At 36.2% G+C, this 26,305-nt stretch overlaps 1 protein-coding gene across 6 annotated transcripts in view; it reads left to right on the forward strand.

Annotated features, from left to right (window-relative positions):
- The window catches only part of pard3bb (par-3 family cell polarity regulator beta b), a 332,607-nt gene that overhangs the window by 104,976 nt on the left and 201,326 nt on the right, over positions 1-26,305 (forward strand). For 5 of the 6 annotated variants that reach the window (XR_009272746.1, XM_058786234.1, XM_058786238.1 and 2 more), the window contains exons 6-11: positions 1,194-1,270; positions 13,941-14,030; positions 19,423-19,548; positions 20,599-20,996; positions 24,169-24,308; positions 24,428-24,556. Coding sequence is in view for 5 of the 6 variants with exons in the window: in XM_058786234.1 (XP_058642217.1) it covers positions 1,194-1,270; positions 13,941-14,030; positions 19,423-19,548; positions 20,599-20,996; positions 24,169-24,308; positions 24,428-24,556 (960 nt within the window). In the remaining variant the exon portion in view is untranslated. The remainder of the gene's footprint in view (positions 1-1,193; positions 1,271-13,940; positions 14,031-19,422; positions 19,549-20,598; positions 20,997-24,168; positions 24,309-24,427; positions 24,557-26,305) is intronic. The other variant, XM_058786237.1, reaches the window with a different exon arrangement.

Below are 26,305 nucleotides of genomic sequence, written 5' to 3' on the forward strand. Positions count from 1 at the left end.
CGCTTTGAGAGGCAGGGGTTTGATTGACAGGTGCTAATGGGGTCAGAGGTTACAGGCAAGTACATTAGGGCTTTCTGCTCATGCTGACCCTTGCCACACTTTCTGTCAGAGCTGAAGGGCAGCATGATGCATTTCTGCTGCTCGATACGTTTGAGAGACCGGCCCTCCCCACGGACATCACCCCCAGCTCCCCAGCCCAAAACTACATACTAGACATTACTACTGTGGTCACTAGACACCTTTCGGTTGATTAAAGCAGCGTTTTCACACAGTTTGTTATATTGTTCTCATTAATGAACATATCGATGTGCACAAAAATCAGCTAAGCTTGGCACAACATCCGCTAAATGATGTTTTCGGTACAAACATAGCCATCCAAGTGAAGCCTGACATGCCACATACAATTAATTATTGCATTTCATTGGACACACACACACACGTTGATATGCATTGTGCAGGTCATTATCCTGTTACAAACCACATTTACACACATACGTGGTACATATTTGTAATTACTGTCAAGCATAATGCGACACACACACACACACACACACACACTGCGCTAGTAAAAGCAGCTACATGACTAATGATCATTCTCAAATCCTGACATGAGATAAATTTGGTGTTTTTCTTGAGAGAAATTCATCAGTTCTGGCACATCCGCTCTAATGGTCTTTTAATGCTCAAATCAGCAGCCATTTCTGTCAGAGGAAATTCCTCCCTTGAGCCTTTGCAACTGGTTGGCAAGTAAAATAACGTCCTATTATGTGGCTCTTTTTGTAGGGAGCCATAAAGGAGACTCGTTTTGCTTGTCATTAGCTAGTATTTGCATTTATTGCCTGTTTATTTTACCATTAAATGTATTTTCTTTCTGTATGTTCTTTGTAAGTGTTTTTTTAGGGGTGTACATAAAGTATGCATTCTTGCATCCCATCTGTGCCTTTTAAATGGTGCTTTGTGAACATTTGCATCAAACAGACATATTTGGTTGTGTAGTTGCATATCCCACCATAAGCATTGCATTTTGTAAGATGGTGTTCAAAGTGAAAATATATATATTTATTATTGATGCATTTAAATGATCAGTTGTCCTGTTTTTAAAAGTTTTGCACATTGTTTGGCCTATGTTTATTTTTTTCTCCCTTTTTCTTGCAGTTTCTCACTGTTTCTGTGCATCTGTCTTGTTTTTGTAGGGAATGCACGTACAGACTGAGATGGACTTTACAGCCGAGGTGACCGGCAACAGCAAATCTAGCCCTTTCAATGTCAAGTAAGATGACTGTATGTGTGTGTGTGTGTGTGTGTGTCACATTTGATCTACTGTTTAAAAATTTGTGGTCAGTATGTATTTTTTTCCAGAATAAATAATAATTTTTATTTTGCAAGGATGCATTAAATTGATTAAACGTGACACTAAAGACAATTATACTATTATAAAATTGATTTCTACTTCAAATAAATACTTTTTTTTGGGGAAAAAAAAAAAAAGTATTGCAGTTTCCACAAAAATATTAAGCAGCACAATCGTTTTCAACATTGATAATAAGACATTTCTTGAGATTGATTTCTGGATACTGAATACTGGAGCAAATTTTTAAATTGTAATAATGTTTCACAATATCACTGTTTTTACAGTGTTTTTCAACAAATTAATACAGACAAATTAATTGTGAGCACAATAGAAGCATTAAAAAAAAAAGTTACAGACCCAAAACTTTTTAACAGTATTGTGTGTAAAGTCGGATCCAAAAGTCTGAGACCACTAGTCAAAATGCTTCTGTTTTTACATTGTTTTGTGGTTCAGTAATATCATTTTAATTTTTACAAATTTGATTATCAGCAGAAACAGTTTTAAGTTGAAAAAGTAGTGTAGTTTAAAAAATAAATAAAATTAACAATAGTGTGTGACACCTTACGATCATGTTCTTCAACATGATTGAACAATGATCCAAAGAGGATCTTCAGCTTGAGTGGAAACAAGAACATCTGTGCGTTACTTATTTCACTATTGATCTAGAAATAGTTCCGAATTTTAAATATCCTTTCTTAGTTTTACATAATAGTATTTTTTAGACTTCACTGTACTGTATATGTTGTTGTTTTTGTTGTTTAATATGTGCTATTTTTTTTCATATCATATCATTAGCTAACATCCCAATTTTCCTGCTCCTCATTGAGAAGATCAAGGCTTTGTGGCACTTGCATATAAAATGATTATTCATTAAGCAGCTTCAGAAAGCAGAGGGGAAGGGCTCACACAACACAAACAAACACATGCATTAATCAAGGAGAGAGATGACTAATGAGCCAGTCTGGGATTAGAGACTCTCTCGCCAACCTCCTCTGAATCCCAGAGCGCATCTGAACATTAGAGTCTGGGCTCACTCCCGGCCTTCAGTACCTCTGATCGACACTTCTGATGCACTCTCTGTTTCCACACACTCAAACACACACATCAGACAGGACCACAGTGGTGTGAATGCCACTGAATCATGCTTTCTTTAAGCTAATCTATCGATTTACAAAACAAAACGTTTTGTTGTCTCTCTATTTTTATTTTACTTATGTTCCCTTAGTGGCCATATTGTCCATGCTTTTCTACATTACAAACAATCATCTCTTCTGGCAGGTTTTTACTAAATTGAATTTTTTTAAAATTGAATTTATTATCTCTCCCATGCTTTCATTCTTTTGGACGTCATATGCTAATTTATGCCTTCTGGTGATTTTGGAAATACTACATTCTGTGTTATAATAGGTTCTAAATATATTGGAGATTTGTTTAGGTCATTAAAGGAAGAATTTACCCACAAATTTGTTGAAAATATACTTACCCTCAGGCCATTCAAGATGGAGGTGATTTTGTTTCTTGATCAGAACGAATTTGAAGAAATGTAGCATTACATCCCTTGCTCGCCAATGGATCCTCTGCAGTGAATGGGTGCCGTCAGAATGAGAGTCCAAACAGCTGTTAAAAACGTTACAATTACCCACAAGTAATCCACACCACTCCAGTCCATCAGTTAATGTCTTTTAAAGTGAAAAGCTGCTTGTAAGATGTTTGTAAGAAACAAATCCATCAAGACAATTTAACGTTCGCCAAAATTCCAGCCCATAATCCATAATAATGTTTTCTCCAGTGAAAAAGTCCATCCCCTGTTGTCCTCTCACACCAAAATCCACCAGTGTATACGGAAGCAGTGTTTTCAAGTCAAAAACAGCTTCACAAGGCTTTAATTGATGGACTGGAGTAATGTGGATTATACTTGTAGATTATTGTGATGTTTTTATCAGCTGTTTGGACTCTCATTTTGACGGCACCCATTCACTGCAGATGATCCATTGATGAACAAGTGATGCAATGCTAAGTTTCTCCAAATCTGTTCTCATAAAGACAAAAACTCATCTACATCTTGAATGGCCTGAGGGTGCGCAGTATCTTGGGTGAATTATTCCTTTAAGTTCTATACAAATTTGTAGATCTTGTAAGGTTTTATCTTTGTTCACAGTCTCCTGTTTGCACAGAATGGATTTCGTGAGGGAGTCAAATATTCCCCTAAACACATTCAGAGCACAGACGGACAGTAAGGAGGGTTGATAGGGTCACATCCTCACAGCGTGACTCCTCTACCAGCCTCTCACCATAGCAACCGGCTGTGCCATCACTGTGAGGAATGCTGTATGCTCTCTGCTCTCGGCAAATGATCCTTGAAATTGAGAGGGAAAAAATGAATTATCACTTGCACTTTGAATATAGAAATTGAAAGCCATAAGTACGGACAGCACTTTGCTAATAACATTTATAGGTTGTAGGAATGTGTAATTCCAAGAAAGTGTTCAGTGGCTTTATGGTTGGTCACCTTAAAGGAATAGTTCGCTCACCCTCATGTCGTTTCAAACCCGTATGAGTTTCTTTCTTCCGTTAAACACAAAATGAGAATTTTTGAAAAATCGCAACTCTTATGAAAAAGACTTTCAAGTGACCGCGTCTGCCCAGATCAAGAAAGGAGCAAAAAAAAAAAAAGAAAAAAAAAACACAACACAATTACAGGACCATAAAAATAGTCCTAAAATATTGTAATAAAAGTAATAGTCTATAATGATAGTAAATAAATATAGGCTAATATAATAATCAAATCCTTAAGCTTTTATCATATTGATCATTTTTTCCCACTGAATAACAAGCTTCTCTTTCATGAAACTCAAAAATAAAGAATTTCTATGTAAATCAATGGTAAAACTGTTCTCACATAAATTGTTGCTTTGAATTCAATGCAACAGTTTACGTGAGAATTGTTTTTCTGCTTGTGTTTCATGATTGATGCCCTGTGTGAATTGGCTTGTATTGTCAACTAGAAAACAGGAAGAGATGAAGAAGTGTAATTTCTGAGCACAGATGAGTCTTTATGAATCATGTGATTTAAAAAGGACACTGACATACACTTGAACTACGGGTAGAAATGAGACCGGTTAAACTAAGTTATACTTTGTGTATTATAAGCAATACAACTAAACAATATAACTAAAAAAAAAAAAAACCTTTCTATGGCATTCAACACTGTTCTCAACTAGATTTTACTGTTGTAGTTCTTACATTTAGAATTGTGACTGACTTGTTAAAATGATGGTTTATCTTATTAAAAATACACACAAATACAAAAGTAGATCTAAATAAATAGATGTATTTGTGTCTTTTCAATGAGTTAAACCATCATTCAAGAAGTAGATTCAATTTTTTTGATCAAAAATATAAAAACAATTATTACAATTGTTATATTAGTATATTATTACTGTATTACAATATAATAACTGTTTATATTTTAAAATGTGATTTCCTGTGATGGCAAAGCAGCCATTATGCAGCCTTCAGTGTCACATGATCTTTCAGAAATCATTCTAATATGCTGATTTGCTGCTCAAGAAACCATTTTTATTATTATCAGTGTGGAATAATATGGAAATCATGATACATTTTTGTTCAGGATTCTTTGATTGAGAAAGTTCAAAAGAACAGAGTTTATTTGAAATTTGTAACATTATAAATGACATTACTGTAATTTTTTTGAATGATTCAATTACTGTAATCACAGTTTTGAATAGATCCATTGAAACGGAATGCTCAGTAATGGACATTATTTTCTTTGCTTACTCTATCATCTGTAAAATCCTTTCAAAAATATTGTCAGTATTCAATATACTTCGCCAAGCTCCAGTTTTCTGAAATCTTTTTTCCTCCTTAGTCTCTTCGTTTCTCTCAGACTGTTTTATATTTCCTTTTGTATATGTGTCTCATTTGGCCTTTTGCACCTGTCTGTTGTGTTTCCATCTCCCATCACTTCATCATCTTATTGTGTCATCGGCATCTGCCCCTGCGGCCCCTTCTCCATAAGCCCTTCACTTCTCCACCTTTGTTCCTTTCGCGCCTCTCTCCGTCTGTTTTCCCTTCTCTTCTCTTCTCTTCCTCTGTCTGTCGTCCTCTGTGTAGTCATTCTGAGGGGCCGCAGACTCATCTGTGCGCTCTTATCTGCTGTGCCATTGTGCCGTTGACTCCCTGCTGTCAACCCCTCGGGCCTCTTTCACACTGACACCCGTTTATCATCATCCTCTCATCACCCTCTCTGCCAATCACACACACACACCCACTGATAACCATCCGCTTTATCAGAGAGACAGTGAGAAAATCTTAAACTCTAACCCCATCAGCGTTGAGCCCGATTCCTGCGTCTAACTCCGCATTTCCTCTTAACTGATCTCGATTCAGTCTGCAGGATAACATTTCAGACACACGCCGCCTCTGGGGCTTTAATTTCGGCTAAGATAAACAGCAGTATCAAAGATTTGCCTTGTATTAGTTTCTGCCACGAGATTATACCTGGGTGCTTAAGATTTTCTAATAGAAAGCATGCAATCTCTCTTGAATCAATTAAGCGAGAGCTGTTCTCAAGTGAAAGGTAATTGAAGTAATGAAAAGAGGTGGTGCTGGTAATCTGGGGCTCAGCGGTCAGTATCGTAGTGGATTAGAGCCGCATTGTGACGGTGTCAGCGCCACGTCTGATCGATACGGTGGTATGATGATGACGACGACGGTGATGGGAGGTGCACTGAGAACCCCATTCTGAGCTTAAGCATCTGACTGACAGCATTGCAGTGAGCAGCTTAGATACATCTGGAGGCTTAAACTTCAGAATGTGAATCTCAGACTATCTCAGATTGGGGAATTTTAAAGTTTGTTGGCCTACAGGTTTGTAGAGTATTCACAGAGGTTTGTGGAAGTTATATTAGAGGTTTATGCAGCCGATCCTATAGGAAAACAACTGTTTTGTGGGATGGTGATTTTGTATAGAAACATACAGTAAAAAAAAAAAAGCAAGCATAAATGTCCACCTCTTCACATAACTGTCAGTGGGGCGTAAGCTGTTCATATGAAAACATGTGGATTCATTAGCCACCAATTTGCCAAAACGTAAAGTAGTTAAGAAATGCTGAACTATAAAGGTTCCAAAAGGGGGTCGTTGCAGAAATGCAGTAGAAATACAGTTATGGTTCCCCATAGAACCTTTTGGTGAACTGTTCTTAAAACCATTTTTTTTTTCTCAGTGAAGAACATTTAAAAAATTCTAAAGAACCCTTTTCTACTATAAAGGCCTTTTGTGGAATGGAAAGGTTCTGCCGAACCACAGACACCAATAAAGAACCTTTATTTTTAAGAGTGATGAGAGTCTTTTGGGTTTATGACATTTAGAATAGCATACTAAATTAGAATATCAAATTATTTTCTACTTAAATTCTCTTACTGTTTACGCACCCTCATGATGTTTTAGTCAAAAGGAGAAATTTAGTGAAATGCACATGCATTGGAGACTGACATTATTTTTCTTTTCTTTGCACGCAAAAAGCATTCTTGTAGCTTCATAAAATTACAATTGAACCACTGATGTCACATGGACTATTTTAATGATGTCCTTGCTACTTTTCTGGGCCTTGAACGTGGTAATTCACTTGCTGTCTGTGCGGGGTCAGAAAGCTCTTAAAAAATATCTTAATTTGTGTTCCAAAGATGAACGAAGGTCTTACAGGTTTGGAATGACATGAGGGTGAGTAATGACAGAATTTTGACATTTTTGGGTGAACTATCCCTTTATGTTTATCTTTTTCTCTGCCGTAGCTCTCAAATCTAAATCATGTACATCTAAATACTGCATGCTGTGTCAAGATTTGTCAAGTTTTGACACCAATGACTTAATAGTTGTCATTGTCATTGACATCAAAACTTTTTGAGGAAATACTTCAAATCGGTAAAAGGCAGTTAGATGGACCACATTTATGGTGCTCATTTTGACTTGTTTTGGACCCTGAGAGGTCTCCATCCACATATATAATATGGAAATAAGGCGAATAAGGATAATTTTAATTTTTAATATCACTTTAATGTCTTTTGACAGCATCTTTGGTGTCCTACACAGAAAAATAAGGGTTAAAAATGTTACCTTTTGGGGTTTTTGGGTACCTTAAGTGTAGGTATTACTACTCTAAAGTACTAATATGTACCTATTTGGGGGAAAAAAGGTGCAAATATGTCCTTTTAAGGGTACTGCTCCAGGGACAAGCTGTTGTACCCAAAAAGGTACAATTTTAAACCCTTGTTTTTCTGTGTGTAGGCTCATTCTGGTGGAAGGAATGTCATGCAAGTATACTGATCTGTACTGACCTGAAAACTTCCCCAACTAGAAATTCTTCCCACCTCAAAAAGAGGATTTAGACAACTTCACAGCTCATATAAAACATTTGTTCCATGGATCTCCATTGTTAGTGTGTTATCGTAAGTACGTTTAGCATCAAAATTACTGCGGTAATCAGACGTGTGGGATAGATGCAGTACATGCTCTAGTTAAAAATCATTTTGAACATTTCTGTATGAGTAGCAGTTAAGACGAAGTGTTTCTTTAAAGTAACCTGCCAATTACCTTTGTGTTTGCAAAGTGCTGTTTAAGTAAGTTTTACCAACCCCCGTATTTATTCCGATGGTAAACGGGTTTAACATTAGTCATCCTTTAATGCTGTGAGTCTGGCGTATTAGCCGCTGGAGACTGAGAGCGTGATTGTACATGCGGTGCTTTCTGCATCCCTGTTGAGTGACTGGATCCCTGATTGTGAGGCCGAATTAAAGTCCTTCTGAATAGCAGGATTATTTCAACCCTGTAGGGGAGCTTTACTCTGGGTTAAACACTCTCAGGTAAACACACAGCCTTGTTCACACCTCTTCACATACATTTTCCATTACTCAATCCTCTCCAACCTACATCAGACATCTCCGAATCCGCAACACAATAGTCGACGCATAAAGAAACGGCAACTGTATTCAAATAGTCCTTCATTCAGAGGAGAAGTATGGCATGTTTCTCTAGGAACTCTTGCGAAGCTGGCCCACACTCGGCCCGTACACAATCACAAGAGAGACTGTTAATCTGAACCACAGCTCGTATTTGTGCAAAGCTGCTGAAGCTCAGCACTTTGAAGATGGAGAGTTGAAAAGACGAGAGAGCTTTGGTAATTTGCTCTCTTTTATTCCTATCTGCCTTTTATTTCCCTTTTTGTACCTTCTGTCTGTATGGAAGAGAGAGCAGGTAAATAAAGAGGACACCTGCTCAAGTGCCCCTTTCCTGTTTCACAGCCATGCTTTCATCCGCTGTCCTCATCTTTAGACGATGTGGCAGGCTTTCTTCACCGTTCATTTGTTTGCCTATTGATGCTGGATGTTTAACCAAAGAGGAAAAGTAGGAGTGAGGTAATGAACGAAAGAAACGAGGGTTCTGAGCTCTGTTCCAAATCATAGAAAAGCTGCCCCAACAATCGTTATTGTAGGACTGATCCAAAAGGTAGGCAACTTCATTATGCTGCCTCGTAAGATACCTTATTTAGGCTCGATTGTATGAAATTGTAGCCTTTGTAGTATATAAAATTGTAATATAAAATGTAAATGATAAAACATATTTACATTTCAATATATTTAAATATAAAATATAATTGTAAAATTTAAAATAACTGCTTTTTCATTTTAATATATTTTAATTTATTACATTGATGGCAAGGTTGAATTTTGACATGCTTCTTCAGCATGCAATCAGTATGCTATGGAAGCCCGTTTCCGCCACTGAAAAAAAAAAAAAAAAGGTTATTGCGGTTATTTTATCTCACAATTCTGACTTTTTTTTCACTGAATTGTGAATCGCAATTGCGATTTAAAGTCCAATTTTGAGGGGGAAAAAAGACTTGATATGTTCTCAGAATTGCGAGGTTATGTCTCACAATTCTGACTTAACTCGCAATTGCGTGTTAAAAAGTGTCAGAATTGTGAGTTTATATCTCGCAGTTCTGACTTTATTTCTCAGAATTGCGAGTTTATATCTCACAATTATGACTTTAAAACTCACAGTTGCGAGTTTATATCACGCAATTCTGACTTTATTATTATTTTTTATTCAGTGGCGGAAACGGGCTTCCATGGTATGCTGATTTTGTGAAACATTACAAAATAAAAGAGAAATTTTTTTTTTTTTTGTGGAAATTGTGATCATTTTCACAAAGAAAAGTTACTCTACATTTTAAAAAATTAATAAAAACCTTTATGTAAATAGAAATTACAGACCCCAAACTTTTAAATGTGACACATATTTAAAAAAAAGTAGAATTACAAATAAATTAAGTATAAAATTTGCATGCTATGAGTATTAGCTTGCTTATTAGACAAAGTATTGTGCTGTTCCTCTCACCTGCACTGAATTCAATTGTGAGTTGAGTCCCCACATCAGTCACTTTTTCATTAAGAATATTTTCTAAGATGACAGCTGGTAGGCAGTGGATGACTAAGCAGCAGGGCTAGTGCCCCTGAAGTGTCCCTCTAACCTTAGAAAATACATACAATAAATAGCTCATGGTGCATGGAATGAGTGCATAGTATGTAATTTAGGACACAACATTTTGAAATGGAGATTGAGAGAGGGAGTGCAAGATAGAAGGGTGCCGGGAATTTTTTTCCCCTCGTTTAAGCCTGACTAATTATTTCGGGGCTCCCTGGCCCCTCCTCAAGGAGCTGAGTCTCTTTGAAATTTCTTATTTGAGCCGGCCTTGATTAACGAAACTTCTGGTGAGTTGATGAAATTGCACTTCACAGGATTTACTCATGCTTACCACAGTTTTTCCCCCCCGTCTTTGTTGTTGTTGTTTGCGGTTTCCATCTCATGGTGATTGTGTTTAAACCCCATCTCTCTCTCTCTTTCTTTCTCTCTCTCGCTCTCAGACAGAGTTATCTGTGCTAGGGTAGCTTATCAGTGTTGAGTCCTCTGAGCTCAGGGCAGACAGCTCTCTCCTGCATTAGCATCTCAACAGTCTCAGCTCTTTCTCCAAATAGACTCTCACACACAGTCAGACACAATCTGCACTACATACCTCAGGAAAAATGAGAGAATTAAAGTCAAACAGGAGCTTGGAGAAGGGTGTATTTATGTTTGTAGTGTTTGTGTGTGTGTGGTCAGCCTGCTGGAGTCATTAAGACCTCACACACGGGTAAATTATTGGGCTAGATGCCTGTTTGGGAGTGTTGCAGCTCAAGGCCTCAGGAAAAGAGAGACTCTCCACACATTCTTTAAATCGCAAGTGTTTTATTTTACCACCTCATGCTCACTCACACCTGACTGGAATCACTGCAGAGACCAGAGAGACGGTGCGTCCTTCAAAGCCTTTAGATAACATGAGCACTGCCATTATAGCAATACAACTGATCATTAAGTGGTTATTGCAGAAGAACCTAGTATGCCGAGAGAAAGGAATCTTTGTTTTTCAGGCTTTTGATGTTTTTCGATATACATCTTGCTATATATTTCCTCTGAATTAGCTTAAAGTAGTTTTGTATTTTTTCAAACAGAGGACCGATCATTTCAACCTAACAGCCACTGTTACAATAAAATTGCAATGAATATGTTTAAATGAATGGTTCATGGACGTTTAGTATGCTGACACAAACATGTATTATGTATTATTTATTTATAATGCATTATTTCTTAAAATTAGCAAAAACATCTTTTATAACCGTCGCAGAAATATAATCTATATAAATATAAATATAATATATAATATAATTGCTTTTTTTTTAAAAAATTTTAAAGAAATTAATATTTCACTAAATTGATCAAAAGTGATAGTAAAGACATTTATATTAGTACAAAATGTTTCTTTATTCCAGTAAATGCTGTTCTTTTGAATTTTCAATTCATTAAACATTCTGAAAAGATATGCTTTATATAATATAAGAGCGGCACAACTGTTTTTAACATTGATAATCATAATATTTTCTTCAACAAATCAGCATATTAGAATGATTTCTGAAGGATCACGTGACACTGAAGACTAGAGTAATGATGCTGAAAATTCAGTTTTGCGTCACAAGACTAAATTACATTTTAATCCAATCAAATAGAAAACAGCTATTTTATATTGAAATAATATTTGAAACATATTGAAATAATGTTCTCTGTAATTGCTGGGGTATGTTGTATTTGTTCCTCATAATCTGTCCCTCAAGCATAATGACATGTACTTCACATGTACTTCGTTGGAAGAATAGCACTGTGGACCCAGCGCTTCTAATTAATTTTTTTTAACCTATTTGATTTGTTTGCTTCTCAGTGTTCTAGTTTTCTTGACTATTCAAAGTGAAATGAATCCCCTCTGAGAGTTTAGCCTTGAATTCGAGAATTTGTTGTATTTGAAGTTGTTTCAGGGCTGATCATCAGGACTAGCTCTGGGATGAGGCTCTTCAGGGCTTAGTATGTAGTGTGCACACTATTTCAAGTGCATCAAACTTTATAAACCATTGTTCTTGTTGATTCGATGCAGACTGGCTCTCACTCGTTCTCTGTTAAGTGCTACTAGTTTCTGATCAAGAAAATTAACTGCAAAAAAAGCAAAGATAAATAAATAACAGCAGTAGAGACAGTTTTGGTTACACTTTCATTTCCAGACGACATGCGAGTCTAAACTAATGGCTCGCACATAATCTAAAGTGCTCTGTAACACATTCACTTCATTCCAGATTTTAATTGGTTTGTTTTTGCCAGGCTCAATTGTAGCCTTATGTCAGTTTTATACATTCACTTAGTGAAATGTTAAATGATGGTTTTTTGATAGTTTTATTAAAAAAAAAGTTTAAGATATACGCTACTATTTAAAGGTTCGAGCTCAGTAAGTTTGAAATGAAAGAGATTACTACCTTTATTCAGCAAGGTTACATTAATGAGATTTTTGTCCTAAAGATAAATTAAAAAGATTTAAGATTAAGGTTTCCACAATAATACTAAGCAGCACAAATATCATTCATTTAGAATGATTTCTGAGGAATCATGTGACGCTGAAGACTGGAGTAATCATCACAGCCATCACAGAAATAAAATGCATTTTAAAATATATTCAAATCAAAAACCGTTATCAATTTATTTATGTAAAAGTATTTTGTAATATTAATTTTTACTGTATAAGATGTTTGAAAGTGACTTCTTTAAAGATAAATAAACAACATTCAAAATCTTACCAACCCCAAATTTTCAAACAGTATGTTGAAAAAATAAATTGAATTAAAATATTTAGTAAATTACATGTTTGGATGTTTTAAATTGTAATACTATTTCTCAATATTAGTGTTTTTTAAATAATGTTATCAACCCCAATTTATTTATTTTTTTAACAGCATTGTGATTTTTTTATTTGATTTATTTATTATTATTATTATTTTTTTATACTAATAGACTATTTGTGACCCTGGACCACAAAACCAGTCTTAAGTGTCAACTTTTCTGAATAAATAATCTTTCCATTGATGTATGGTTTGTTAGGTTCGGACAATATTTGGCCGAGATACAACTATTTGAAAATCTAAATATTGAGAAAATCGCCATGCATATTACTAATCAAAAGTTTTTATATATTTACAGTAGGAAATTCACAAAATATCTTCATGGAACATGATGTTTACTTAATATCCTAATGATTTTTGGCATAAAAGAAAAATGGATAATTTTGACCCATACAATGTATTTTTGGCAATTGCTACTAATATACCCCAGCGACTTAAGACTGGTTTTGTGGTCCAGGGTCACATTTATTAATTTACAGATTTATTTATTTTTTTTAATTCTCACAGTATTCTAAACATGTTTTCATACAATGACAGTTCATTGCGGGGAAAAAAAAAAAAAAGATTATTTGTTGCTTGCAAAGCTCAATGGAGAAAGCTGCTTTTTGTGAACTGATCTTGTTGTTACATCATTTACCAGCAGGGGCTAATGGGAACTAACCAGCCAAACATGAAATACTGCACTGACCAATCAGCTTCCAGAATTACCCGTTTCATAAAATGCTTTCTAACAGTTCGGTGTGTCATGTTTACTTAATTTCAAATCCGTTGTCGGTCGGTCTCTGCCTGTCTTTCTCTCTCTTCAGCTCCTGCAGTGGCTCACTGTACTCACTCATGTATGACTCTGCAAATATTCCACCATGAAGAGCTATTAGTTGTGGATTAAAGGCGGATGATCGCCACTGCAGTGCAACGAACCGTTCTGTCCACAGTTATCCACTTACACTCCCGCTATATCATCACACCACATGCCAAGAACATTAACTGCTGAAAAAGGGGAAAACAGGGAAAAAAAAGAGGAGCATTTGAAAATTAGTCAGAAAGGCAGACATCATGGAAACTATTTCAGCAGGGAATGTAGGAAAACAGGATCATGTGCTAGAGAGCTGACTAACACAGACATGTACAGCGGCTCAGCACCCGCGTGTGTGGGAGATCTGAGGGCCAGGAGACAGTGAGTTTACACGGGTTTATGTTGTGCAGTCTGACTTCTTAATATTGTGACTGATGGGTTTTTGTTCTTGTGTGTATGCAGCAGCAGCCTCACAAAGACGGTGGAGATTTCAGGAGAGCAAGGGCCTCTAGGAATTCACGTGGTGCCATACTGTTCCTCTCTCAGCGGAAGGTTAGTGCAGCATTTCTCACTCTCTCTCCTCCTCGTACGCAAACACACACTTTCCCGTGATGCATGTCTTACCTAAAGCATGGTGACGTGCGCCAGAGAAATCTAAAGCTGCACCGCACACATTCAGAGCTTTGTTTGTGTCTGCCTGTTTTTTGGTGTGGGGGATTATGGGAGTGTTTTGTGCTGCTCTCCTGCTTTTGAAGTCGTGATTCAGAAGTGGGTGTTTGTAGCTTTTAGTTCATGTCTTTTTAGCTTTTGGGCTATCTGTATGCTAGTATACTACTTAAGGTTGACAAAATAAGTTTAGCAGAATTTAATAAGAACTTAATAAGAATTTAAAATACTAATGACTCATCCTGCACTAGTTTTTTTTTTTGTCCAATCAAATTCACTCTTATGATAATGTCCCTGCCCTAATACAACATGCAGCTGATTGAATTGCAAGTTTAACGCCTATAATATTATTATAATAAATTTATGTATGTATTTTTTATTTTTTTTTATTTATTTAAAAGATGCAGACCTATATTTTTCACCTCAACTTATGATTTTTCTAGAAAATTTGACGGAATTTTTAAAATGGAAAATGCATTATGAATTGTGTATGTTATTCATGGAGTCTTAAAATAATTTTAGAAGTGATGTATTTAAACCTTCCAAGCAAATGGGTCACATTTTATTTATAAATGATGATTTTAATTTCCCAATCAGAACAGATTTTGTGAAGGAGGGGGAAAAGGGGGGGGGAATTATGCATTTTTTAATTGTAGCCTTTAAAATTTTTTCAATTAAATTATATTGTTTAGAACTTTGGATTTTTTTTCACATTTATTTTTAAATGATTCTAAGTTTCTCAGACCAGAGAAGAAGATTTAGTGAGTAAACAAAAATACAACAATAACAATCTACATTTCATCTAAAGATTGGAAAAAACGTGTCTATTTTTTAGAACAACATACACTGATGACTTGTGCACAATGAGAACACAAATATGCATTAAGATGTAAATGATCTGTTTTTTGCTTGGCTAAGGTCTGTATACCTGCATAGTTCTCACTGTTATTCATCAGGGCCGAGTTGCTGAACACTGAATAGATGACAGTCATATGTTGATGTGCTTATGGTTGTGGACAGGACTTTTGTTCCTTTAATGCTTCAGTGGTGAGGAACAGGTAGAGCGAGTGAAGAATGTGTGTTCCTGTGGGAGATGGCTGGGCGTCCTGTGGTGGTCAGACTGCTGCAGCTGCTGTTTGGAGCGGGTCAGCAGTATATAAACCCACAGCTCTGTTTGATGGCAGGAGCAGGGCCGTGGGGTCAGCATCGAGTGCTGCTGGCTCAGGAAAACTCATCACCACATTTTGTAGGGTAAATGAGAGGGGTTAAAAGTTAAGTACTTCAGCTCTAAAGGGGGAGTTTGGGGGAGACCATTTGTAAAAATAAGTTAGATTTAGTTTTTATATCTAACTTACACTTTCTCCATTGTTTATTCTACGGTAGTTTTTGATGTATTACTATATACCAGTAACCATATTAGTATTACACAGTATTAGTTATTTATTTGTGGTTATTTGCTTTAGTACACTAACTTTCAAAGATTTGCGGCTCTTATGTTCAAGGCTGCATTTATTTGATCACAAATACAGTAAAAACAGTGACATTATTGCAATTTAAAATAACTGTTTTCTGTTTGAATATATTTTAAAATATCATGTATTTCTGTGATGGCAACGCTAAATCTTTTAGCATAATTACTCCAGTCTTCAATGTCACGTGATCTTTTAGAAATTATTCAACATGCTGATTTGATGCTCGAGAAGCATTTCTAATTATTTTTAATGTTGAAAACAGTTGTGTTGCTTAATATTTTCTGGAAAACCCTGCTGCTATATTTTTTTCAGGATTCTTTGATGAATAGAAAGTTCAAATGATCAACATTTATTGTCTTTACTGGGATTTTGGTCAATATAATGCATCCTTGCTGAAAACAATTATTCATTTCTTTAAAGATAAATAAATAAAATCTTACTTACCCCAAACTTTTGAAAGGTATGTTTTTCACCTTCAAATTCTTAATTCTGGTGTTTAAAAATTGTAAATTAAATAATTTTGTTTGCAATTTTTAATTTATTTTAAATCAATTTTTTTTAAGGCTGACAAAATCATATAGATTGGTTATACTGGCCATTATATCCCTTATTGACAGGCCCACCAACATGTGGTGCATGTGGATTTTTAATGACTGATGGAAAAAAGTGTTTGTCATTCTATCCCTAGCTTAGCTTTGGTGATTTTTTTTGTGCATGAACAAATTGAAGCTGTCCTGATTTTGATGTCTTTGATTCGGCCTGCAGAAGACTGGCTATTGGAGGTCACATAATCTTGCAATTTCTGAGTAACTTCAGCTAACATTCACCTGGCATGAACTTCTGTGGAATGGCTCAGTTAATGACCAGATGTTTTTACAGTTGAGCGCTCTTACTGTCTGACATGCACTAAGTAACTCTTTCTCTTTCTGACTGAAACTGAGTCATCAGAGAGAGTCACGAGGGACTGAGACAGCACAGGAGTCTTAATAAAGACAGATACCTCCCTGTAGGATTGAGTCTTTTTCTCTAGTTTCTCTTGCTCTCTCCTCCTGTATCTCTCCATCATCCCCCTCACTCACGTCTCCCACAGGCCGTAACCTCCATCTGTTTCCTTTAGACATGCCGTGCCCCTCGCTCTCTCTGCGTGTCAAAGGTCACCCCATCTTAAGACTGCAGTAATATTCTCCAATGGTGAGGCGAGCGATAACGTAAACAGGCCTGTTAGCTAATGCAGAGTGACTTCATGTGGACGGGAAGCCTTTAGCACATCTAATGGAGGGGTGAAGAGATCCTTCCTGAGCATTAGAAGGTCACACTCTCACGTCTTATACCAACACAAGGCTAATTCACTCCAGAACCAGTGCCGTTCTCTTCATACAGATTCCAGACCGCTAATCTGACCTCTGTTTTTGGAGAGTTTTTACACGCACTTGTTTTTGTTATTGATCATTTTATTTAGTCTGAAGGTGATAATAGGAGACGTTATTAGTTTATATTAGGGTTTCTTAAATTTACTAGTCGACTAGTAGAGAATGCTGAATAATAAGTTGCAGTGGTAGCATATTCTACTGCTTTACTGCTTTATGGTTTTCATGATTTTATTGTGATACCATATTTTACAGTTAATGGTTTGGCTGTTTAAAGGGCTGCTTTATATAATGATTTTTGTAGGATAATGACAATGTGTTGTGTATGTGTGCAGCATCCTGGAGTTCAAGACAAAGTTTCCTTTGAGGACAGTATTTGTTTTTTTGTTTTTTTCACGTTAAACACACAAAGCGGTTTTTGATAGAAAATAACCACACGTAATGTACCAGCTAATATCTGATAATACCATTTTGTAATAGGTGGAATCTGCTGGTAATGTATTATTGTGGAGTCTGATGATAAATTATTTAATGTGTTGATATGCTAGTGTAAAAATGACCGTTAGCCACTTTAAGATTGGTCTATTACTGGCATACACTACTGTCCAAAAGTTTGGGGTCATAATTATTAATAATTAATTAATTAATTTTCACCATGGATGCATTAAATTTATCAAATTGACAGTACATACACTGATAATGTTACAAAATATTCTATTTAAAATAAATGCTTTTTGAATTTTTTTCATTAAAAGAAAATTTTCCACAAAAATATTAAGCAGCACAACTGTATTCAACATTGATGATAATAATAAGAAATGTTTCTTGAGCAGCAAAACAGCATATTAGACTGATTTCTGAAGGATAATGTGATGCTGAATACTGCAGTAATCCTGATGAAAATTCAGATTTACATCACAGGAATAAATTATATTTTAAATAACTATTTTACAATATCAATTCTGTATTTGATCAAATAAATGCATCCTTGGTGAGCATAACATACTTATCTTAAAAGCATTTTGAAAAGGCCACATAGTATAGCAGTTGAAGCTGATCTGTGCTGTATCTGTGGACATGTGCATGTTTTTAGTGATGTGTAGAATCATAAACAGGCCGGTTTGTGGCTCTTGCTGTGAGCTGGCTGTCAGCAGCTGAAGATGAATATACTTAGCCTCTTTCATATACTTACCGAAAACTCAACCTGTATCCCTCCAGTCAAATATCACCTCTCTGAGGAAAGCATTTCAGTCCTGTGTGTCTCCCCAAACGTCCATCTGAATTTCTGCAAAGATGTCTTCCGTAATTTGTCCAAGCCTCTACAGCACCGCAGACAGGCCCACTGTAATGTATGAATGTGTTATTTGTGTGCAGCGCCTGCAGGTGAAGACTGAAGGATTAATACTTGTCTGCCGTTCATGCTCCTGCTTTATGAGTTTCTCCAGCCTGATGGCCTTTATCACTGCCAGCCATAGCGCTTCTGTCTTGTGTTTTGCCAAGCAACTGTGTATGTGGGTTTTTCGTGGTGCTTGGGAGGGCAAAACTTAAAGCATCAGTAAAGTAGTGATAAGGTTTTAGAGATGTTTTATAGATGTAATTAATAAAATGGGTGAAAAAAAATTTAACACTAATCTTATAAGGTTCAAATGAACAACATTTATTTGAAATAGAAATATTTTGTATAACATCATGAATGTCTTTACTGTGATTTTGGTCAATATAACGCATCCTTGCTGAAAACAATTATTAATTTCTTTAAACATAAATAAATAAAATCTTACTGACCCCAAACTTTTGAAGAGTATGTTTTTTCCCCTTCAAATTCTTAATTCTGTTGTTTAAAAATATATATTTTTTTATTTTATTTTTTTTAAGTCTGACAAAATCGTATAGATTGGTTATACTGGCCATTATATTCCTTATTAACAGGCCCACCAACATTTGTGGTGCATGTGGATTTTTTTTTTTAATGACCGATGGAAAAAAGTATACATGCAAATAGAGCGCCAAGTGGCTGAATTAATGCAAATATATTTGAGCAAATATATATTTGAAAAAGGAAAATAAATCTTACATTATACAAGATGAAAGTGTGTGAAGCACTCCCTGTCCAACAATGACATCAACAGATAAAGCTTTAGAGGGGGCGATGTCTCAAACAGATCTGGAACGCAAATTTATCCTGGACTAAAACAAAACCAAATGCATATAGGAGACTTCCTCATTTCACAAGTTCTCTACATTACATTGGTGTGGACGGTGTTGATGTTATTACTTGAATAAGTAGCTTTTTGTAATTACTGTGTAATTACTGTGTAATTATGGTGATTTTCATGTGCTGTTGTTCTATTATAATACAATAGCGCAGCCTGTCATGGCCAGTTGCTGGCTGGTGCTGTGCTCTATTTTGTTGGTAATTTATGGTTTGCTCTCTCTCAGGGCTTTGGGTCTGCACATTCGAGGCGTGGAAGAGAACAGTCGGTCCAAAAGGGAAGGCATCTTTCAGGACGACGAGTGTATCGTTAAAATTAATGATACTGAATTAATGGACAAATCCTTTTCGCAGTGAGTCTCTTTCTTTTTCACCTTCTAGTCTCCCCTCTCTGTCTACAGCTCCTGATATCCTTTCCTTCCTGTCTTGATACTTAGTTTTAGCCCTATCTTTTCATGTCATGCTTGTAAAAACAAGCATGGTGTCCATTGTTGTACTCTATTTATGGCTATCAACTCTGGACTGGTCTCAAAAGCAGAAAAACACTCAACCCAGAGCTACAGAGCCCATCCAGCAGTCATGGTCATTTACTGTGCTGTGTCTGGTGTTTGTGGCAGATCTTCTTCTCTTGCACTGCATTACTGCACGCTGTCAAGCTGATTAGAGATCTGCTACCTGACCCAAAGCTGTCAGGATCTGACAAACCATCAGGTTTTGGGACAGTTTTTAACGTATGGTTTGTTAGATTTGCATCAGTTACAATCATAGTATGAAGAGAACCCAAATTAACAAGATATATTCTACATACATTCTTCATTAGATGGCTGTTATAGGAGCATAAATTGTCGGACGCTAAAGTTCATAGAAATATATAATTAGGAAATAGAAAAGTTCAAGGAATATGCAATTGCTCCTCATAGGCTTGCTTTAGATTCTGGTTAATACAAGTTTGGTCTGAAGACCTTGCCATACCTGTAGGAACATTACCCAGCTGTTCCATGGTCATCATGTACATTATGCATATATTATATATACACATATCTCCGCTAAGGAGAATTACTTCTATCTAGTAGAAGGTCACATTAATCTTATAATGCTCAGGATGGATGGACGGTTTTTAAATTAAATCAGTCAAGCAAAAATGAAGGAGGTGGATTGCTTTGTCATTTGTAATGCGTAGGACTCATTAGTCATAACCCCAATTATGCTGTCAGAATAAATGTCAGAGTGAGTTTTATCTAAACCAAGCCTATTCAATATATTACAGTTTCCACCTTTTTTAGTTTCCAGGTTCATTTGTTTCATCAAACAACTTGCAAATAATTATAAAAAATTGATTGTCTCTTAATTGCTTTTTCTATTTCCTGTGTTCCTTATCTCTTCCTCCCTCTGTCTTTTAACAGAGCACAGGAAATATTCCGACAAGCCATGCGTTCATCTATCGTTCGTTTAGAAGTTGTTCCAGTTTTTAATAAAGAGCGCTTTGAGAAGAGTATAATCGGCCACCTCTTCAACTCAGAAAACCCTGACGCATCCACACGGACCAAAGACCCTCCACCGCTGAAGGTGAAGCCCATCGTAAGGCCTGTGGAGTCCTCCTCAGGATGGCAAGCTGAGTTTCAGGAGTCCAGCAGCAGTTTAGAGGGTCGCTCACTGGGCTCCCCATTACCCCTCAGTCTGTCACCCACTCCCAGAAGCAAAAGTGCTGACAGCCCCCTTCTGAAAAACAGCCTGGGACCATCACCTCTACAAAACCACAACAAAAAGAATGGAAAGAGGCTCAAAATCGATCTTAAGAAAGGTAAAAACTAGGATAGATACACTGTAAAAAAAGAATTGTGGGGAAAATTTCAACACAACATGGTGTATTCAGGTTTTTAGCATCTCTCAAGTATCGTCTTGATTGTCCTAAGTAACAATACATTGATTTGTCAATTTGAATTAGTTTGTTTACTAAATGCGAAATAATACAATAAATTAAGAACAATAAATTGGTCTATAATTTAGGTAGTCAAATACATTTTGATGAACTATGCTATCTTTGTTTCTTTAGGCGCAATCACCTTACAAAGCAAAGATATCTGGGATATAGTTTTAGAAGGTTGTTCATAGACCTCAAGACTTGACACAAATCTCAGTAATGATGACAATCAACAAATGCAAAAAAAAAAAAAAAAAGTTCTTAACATGACAACACAACGAATAAATAACAGTAATGAAAAACAACAACAAAAGTAAAAGAGTTTTGTTATTTTATCTAAAATCATATTTAGTTTTTTTAACCCCTTGGGTGTCCTTGGAAGCGAAAACATTTAAGTGTGCTTGCATAGTAGAGCCTGACCGATATGAGTTTTTGGGGGCTGACCATTATTAGTGAGTTAAAAAAAAACGTCTGATATTGTTTGTGTATATTATAGTACAGTACCAGTCAAAAGTTTGGGGACACTTCCCATTTTTGGCTGGTGCTGTATATAGATTAAAGTATATACATAAACAGAATATATATACATGACCACATATACGTAAACACAAGGCAAATTCCGTGAAATTCTGCGTTATACAGTTAATTCCGTTTTTATGACTGGATTCTGCGATTCCATTCTCGTTTTCTGCATCGTGGAAATCATAGGGCCCTACTAATGTAGCAAATGAGTATAATAAGCTTATTATGAGAGAAAAAGACGGGGACATTGTTTATTTACTTTATAGGATTGAGTCTCTCCATATCTGCGGCATATATACGCCGAGGCAGATATATCTGCGACATGCTCATATTAGCCGATAAAATCGGCAAAACGATAAATCGGTCGGACTCTATTGCATAGTGCATTAAAACTCTAATTTTAAAAGAGCAAAGAAATTCCTGCAAGATCTTTTAAATGAATGTACTTCTTTTTAAAATGATTCTCTCCCTCACTCTAACATTGGTCAACTTTGTAGTCGGTGGTTTTGGCAGTCTAACCAAATGAATGAAGCTATAATTTCAGGCTGCAAAGTCTATTAAGTTCTTATTGATTCCGCCATTAATGATGATATAAATTCATAGCTGGAACAAAAAAGTGCTGACCGTAAAACGATTGTGCTAAATGACGAGCATAAAATGCCGTCTGAACGCTCCAGCTGTGCTCATTTTTTCCACAGACTGGCTTCAATTTGTATTGTGCTCTGTAGTCTGATGCAGGGCGTGTTAAAGAACAACCACTGGCCCTCAGGAGGTCTAGTCTTTAGTTTCTTCTCCCCCACGCTCTGTCCATCATTTTATCCCTGAGCTCAGGGACAGGACTGGAAATATCCACCCTAAAGACGTGCCTAGTGTCACACAGGGGGCTATAGCCTGTTCTCTAATCTACCTATCAGTCACCCTGACAGCATCAAGACTGCCATAAGAAGCAATATATGCACAGGTCAAGGCGGCAGCGCGGTTTAAATTGACCACCACCTGTGCTAGACAGCAGTCTTCTCCTTTAATATCCTCCTTTTATCTGGGCTGAAAGAAAAAACGAGAATGATTTCTAGTCAAATGCTTATTTTTTTAACCCATTAGGTTTTTTTTTTTTTTTTGGAACACTTGGATTTCATCTAAAAAGTGTAAATGTCAGCTTCCAGAGGTCATCCTGATATGGCTAATGATGTTTCTGTTTGTGGATCAGGCTTTTTTGACTTAAAATTGTGTAAGAAAGAAAGAACATTTCGCTATTTAGCATTATCTCTTCCTCTCGCTTTCTCTGTTTACCTTAACAAACTGTCTCTGATTCTGTCTTTCATATTCATGCACTCTGTATCTCTTTTTGTCTCTCCCTTTCGCTCTGACTCTTTGAAATGTGCTCATATGTGAAATTAAACTTCAGTTTCTGAAGCCATGCGGCTCTAATCTCAGTCTCGCACAAGGATGGCCTTTATCAGCCCGACTGTCCCTGACAGGCCTCAGACAGGCCCACCCCTATGTACAGTATAGAGTATATCAGGAGACAGTCTAATATCTCTCTTCTGTTGTTTCCCATAATTTTTGAATTTTGAGGCATTACAGATTTTAGACCTTTGTTGAGATCGCCAAATAATGTTTTGCAGCACTTTGTTTTAAAAACTGAATGATTGATCCTTTTGGAATATTAAGAGAAACGAAAAAGCAAAACCTGATAGCACAAATATTTCACCAAAGTATCTATTTGATGTGTATGCAGAATATCAATATTAAAATATTTTAGTCCGTTTTAAGTAAATACTGTCAAATAGATGTTCATTTAATTCAACATCTTTAATGCATCTTATTCACTCAGATTTAATACACCTACTGCAGCATTCAAGAGTTTGAGGCTGGTAAGATTTTTTAAGTGTAATTCACACCAAGGATGCAGTTATTTCATTAAAACACAGATAAAACAGTAATATTGTGAAATATTATTGCAATTTAAATAACTGTTTTCTATTTTAATATATTTTGAAATGTAATTTATTCTTGTGATGCAAAGCTGAATTTTCAGCAGCCATTAGACTCCAGTCTTCAGTGTCACATGAACCTTCACAAATCATTCTAGTATACTGATTTGCCGCTTAAGAAATATTTCTTAGTCTTTTTAATGTTTAATATTTTTGTGGAAACCGTGATGGAATTTTTTTCAGGATGTATTTGTAAAAGTACAGTTGTTTTACTGCCACCTTTGATCAATTGAATCAATCCTTGTTGAATAAAACTTTCAAAAACAATCTTACTGACCTCAAACATTTGACATCCGATATTTTATTTATTGAACTGGATTTTTTTTTTTAAAGATATTACATGTTATGAAGTGTTTATACACCCATATGACACTTCAAATACATCTTTCTAAATGATGGCCTCTTTTACAGACAGATTGCTGATATTTTTGCAGTGTGCTGACTGGGAAGAGTATAGGCTTCACACATGAATTACTGCGGTATTGCTGACAAATTAGGTTTAGGTTTAATCCTGATCTTTCTCGATCTCCACATAGGTCCCGAAGGTCTGGGCTTCACTGTTGTGACCAGAGATTCTTCTGTGCACGGGCCTGGTCCCATCCTCGTCAAAAACATCCTACCCAGAGGAGCTGCTGTCAAAGATGGCCGTCTGCAGTCAGGTGACAGGATCCTAGAAGTGAGTCTCTTTCTGGAGTAAGATTCTAGTATTTCTAGAATAGTCAAATCATTTTCATTTCACATTAGTGTGAAGGTGCATATGAAATCCATTGAAACTGAGTGCATGTGTGTGTTCAGGTGAACGGTGTGGACATCACTGGCCGTTCTCAGGAGGAACTTGTGGCCATGTTACGCAGTACTAAGCAGGGAGACAGTGTGTGTCTGGTTGTGGCCAGACAGGAAGACATGTTCCTTCCACGTGAGCTGGTAAGAGTCTTCTCTGTCTAACTACAATGCATCTAATTCAGTCATTAGTCCCATGGCAGACACCATGTCTTATACATTTACCTCCTCCTATCTGCTGCTAATAAACCTTTCTTAAAGTCTCTTCTTCTCTTGGTCTTTTCCTCCTTCCCAGTGCATCAATTGTCTGCATGCTTGCGTAAATATATACAAAACATCCCCCCTATTCGGGTTGGGTTGCTTTTGAAAGATCATGCAGTGTTTCCTACTGAATTCTGATTTTGTAGCGGGTGAGCAAACAAAACTATTTTTTCACATAAAGTTTGGAATAAGTAAGATAATTTTTCTATTTTTATGAAATTCTTTCATAAAAGAAGGCTGTATTCAGGTGGTCAAAAGTGACAGTAAAGACATTTAAAAGTGTTTAAAAAGATTTCGGTTTCAAATAAATGCTCTTCTTTTGAAATGTTGGTGAAAAAAAGAATGTATCTTGAGCAGCAAATCAGCATGTTTTCTTAAGAATCATGTGACACTGAAGACCAGAGTATTTTACAGTTACTTTAAATTACAGTATTACAGTTTTTACAGCCTTATAGATTTAATTTAGATTTCAAACTCCCATGACGCTGTGGTTTAAAATAGTTGTTGTAGGGCACACTAGCAAGAGTTTTAGCTTCTAAATTTCCATTTATAGACCATCCAATTCCTGTCTTCACCTTTTTTCGCATAATTTTTCTTGGGATCATTTACATGGCTTGTGTTCCTCTCAAGCTTTCCCAACATTAGTAGTATTTAGAAAGCACTTTTATTTTGACACTTTCTACAGGGACAGTCCTACTGGAAAAATATGGAATAAAAAAAATTAAAAAGTCAAATTCTGTCATCTTATACTCACTCTCATTTCATTCCATACCTGTAAGATTTTAGTTAATCTTCAGTTCACAAATGAACACATTTTTAACACACCTTATTGTGTCAACAATTCAGTGTTTACCATATTTGATGGATATATGTATGTGTGTTGATCAGTGTTGAATTCAAATAAAAGCCTAAATGAATTCTGTTCATCATATAAAACAGTCATGTCTCTTCATAAGGCTTGGATTAAAACGTTTCATATGGGTTACTTTTTGGATGTGTTTATATTTTTGAAGCTTGAAAATTGTGGTTGTGTGGTCTTTCAATGCATGGACAAAAATGATGAGTGAAAAAAAAAAAAAAAATAAAATCTTTATTTGGGTTCCAAAGATGAACAAAAGTCTTGTGAATTTGGAACAACGTGAGAGCGAGTAAACGATGACAGAATTTTTGTTTTTGGGTGAACTGTCCCTTTAAGTGTTCATTCAAGAGCACAATGCATCATCTTTACCCGTTGCCCTTCAGTTACCGTCTCATGTATCTGATCACCAAGTCAAACCACCCCACATAGCTTTAAACCAATGAGCAGACTGCACAGAAGACTGTAATATCTGTAAATGGCAGGGTTTCTTCAGCAGGGCACTTCCTGTGCTTCAGACCAACAGGAAATGTAATGGCATGTTATTTGGGTCATCTGCAGTGATATCATGTGTCCCAGTGGAATGCCTCTGCACTGTCATGTCTCTCTCCAATGCCCAACGGGCCTCTGTTTGCTGTCTTGGCCGTGGAAGGTCATAGTCACACTGTAGTTCCTCAAGCCTTGAGGACGGGAAGTCCTGAGCTTCCTGCCTTTGTCTCAACCCCTGTGGGACGTGTAAGTACGCTAGCTTTTGTCTGTTAGGATGTTCAGACGTC

Source organism: Onychostoma macrolepis, chromosome 09 (assembly GCF_012432095.1).
Source record: "Onychostoma macrolepis isolate SWU-2019 chromosome 09, ASM1243209v1, whole genome shotgun sequence".
In the NCBI taxonomy this organism is placed as follows: Eukaryota; Metazoa; Chordata; class Actinopteri; order Cypriniformes; family Cyprinidae; genus Onychostoma; species Onychostoma macrolepis.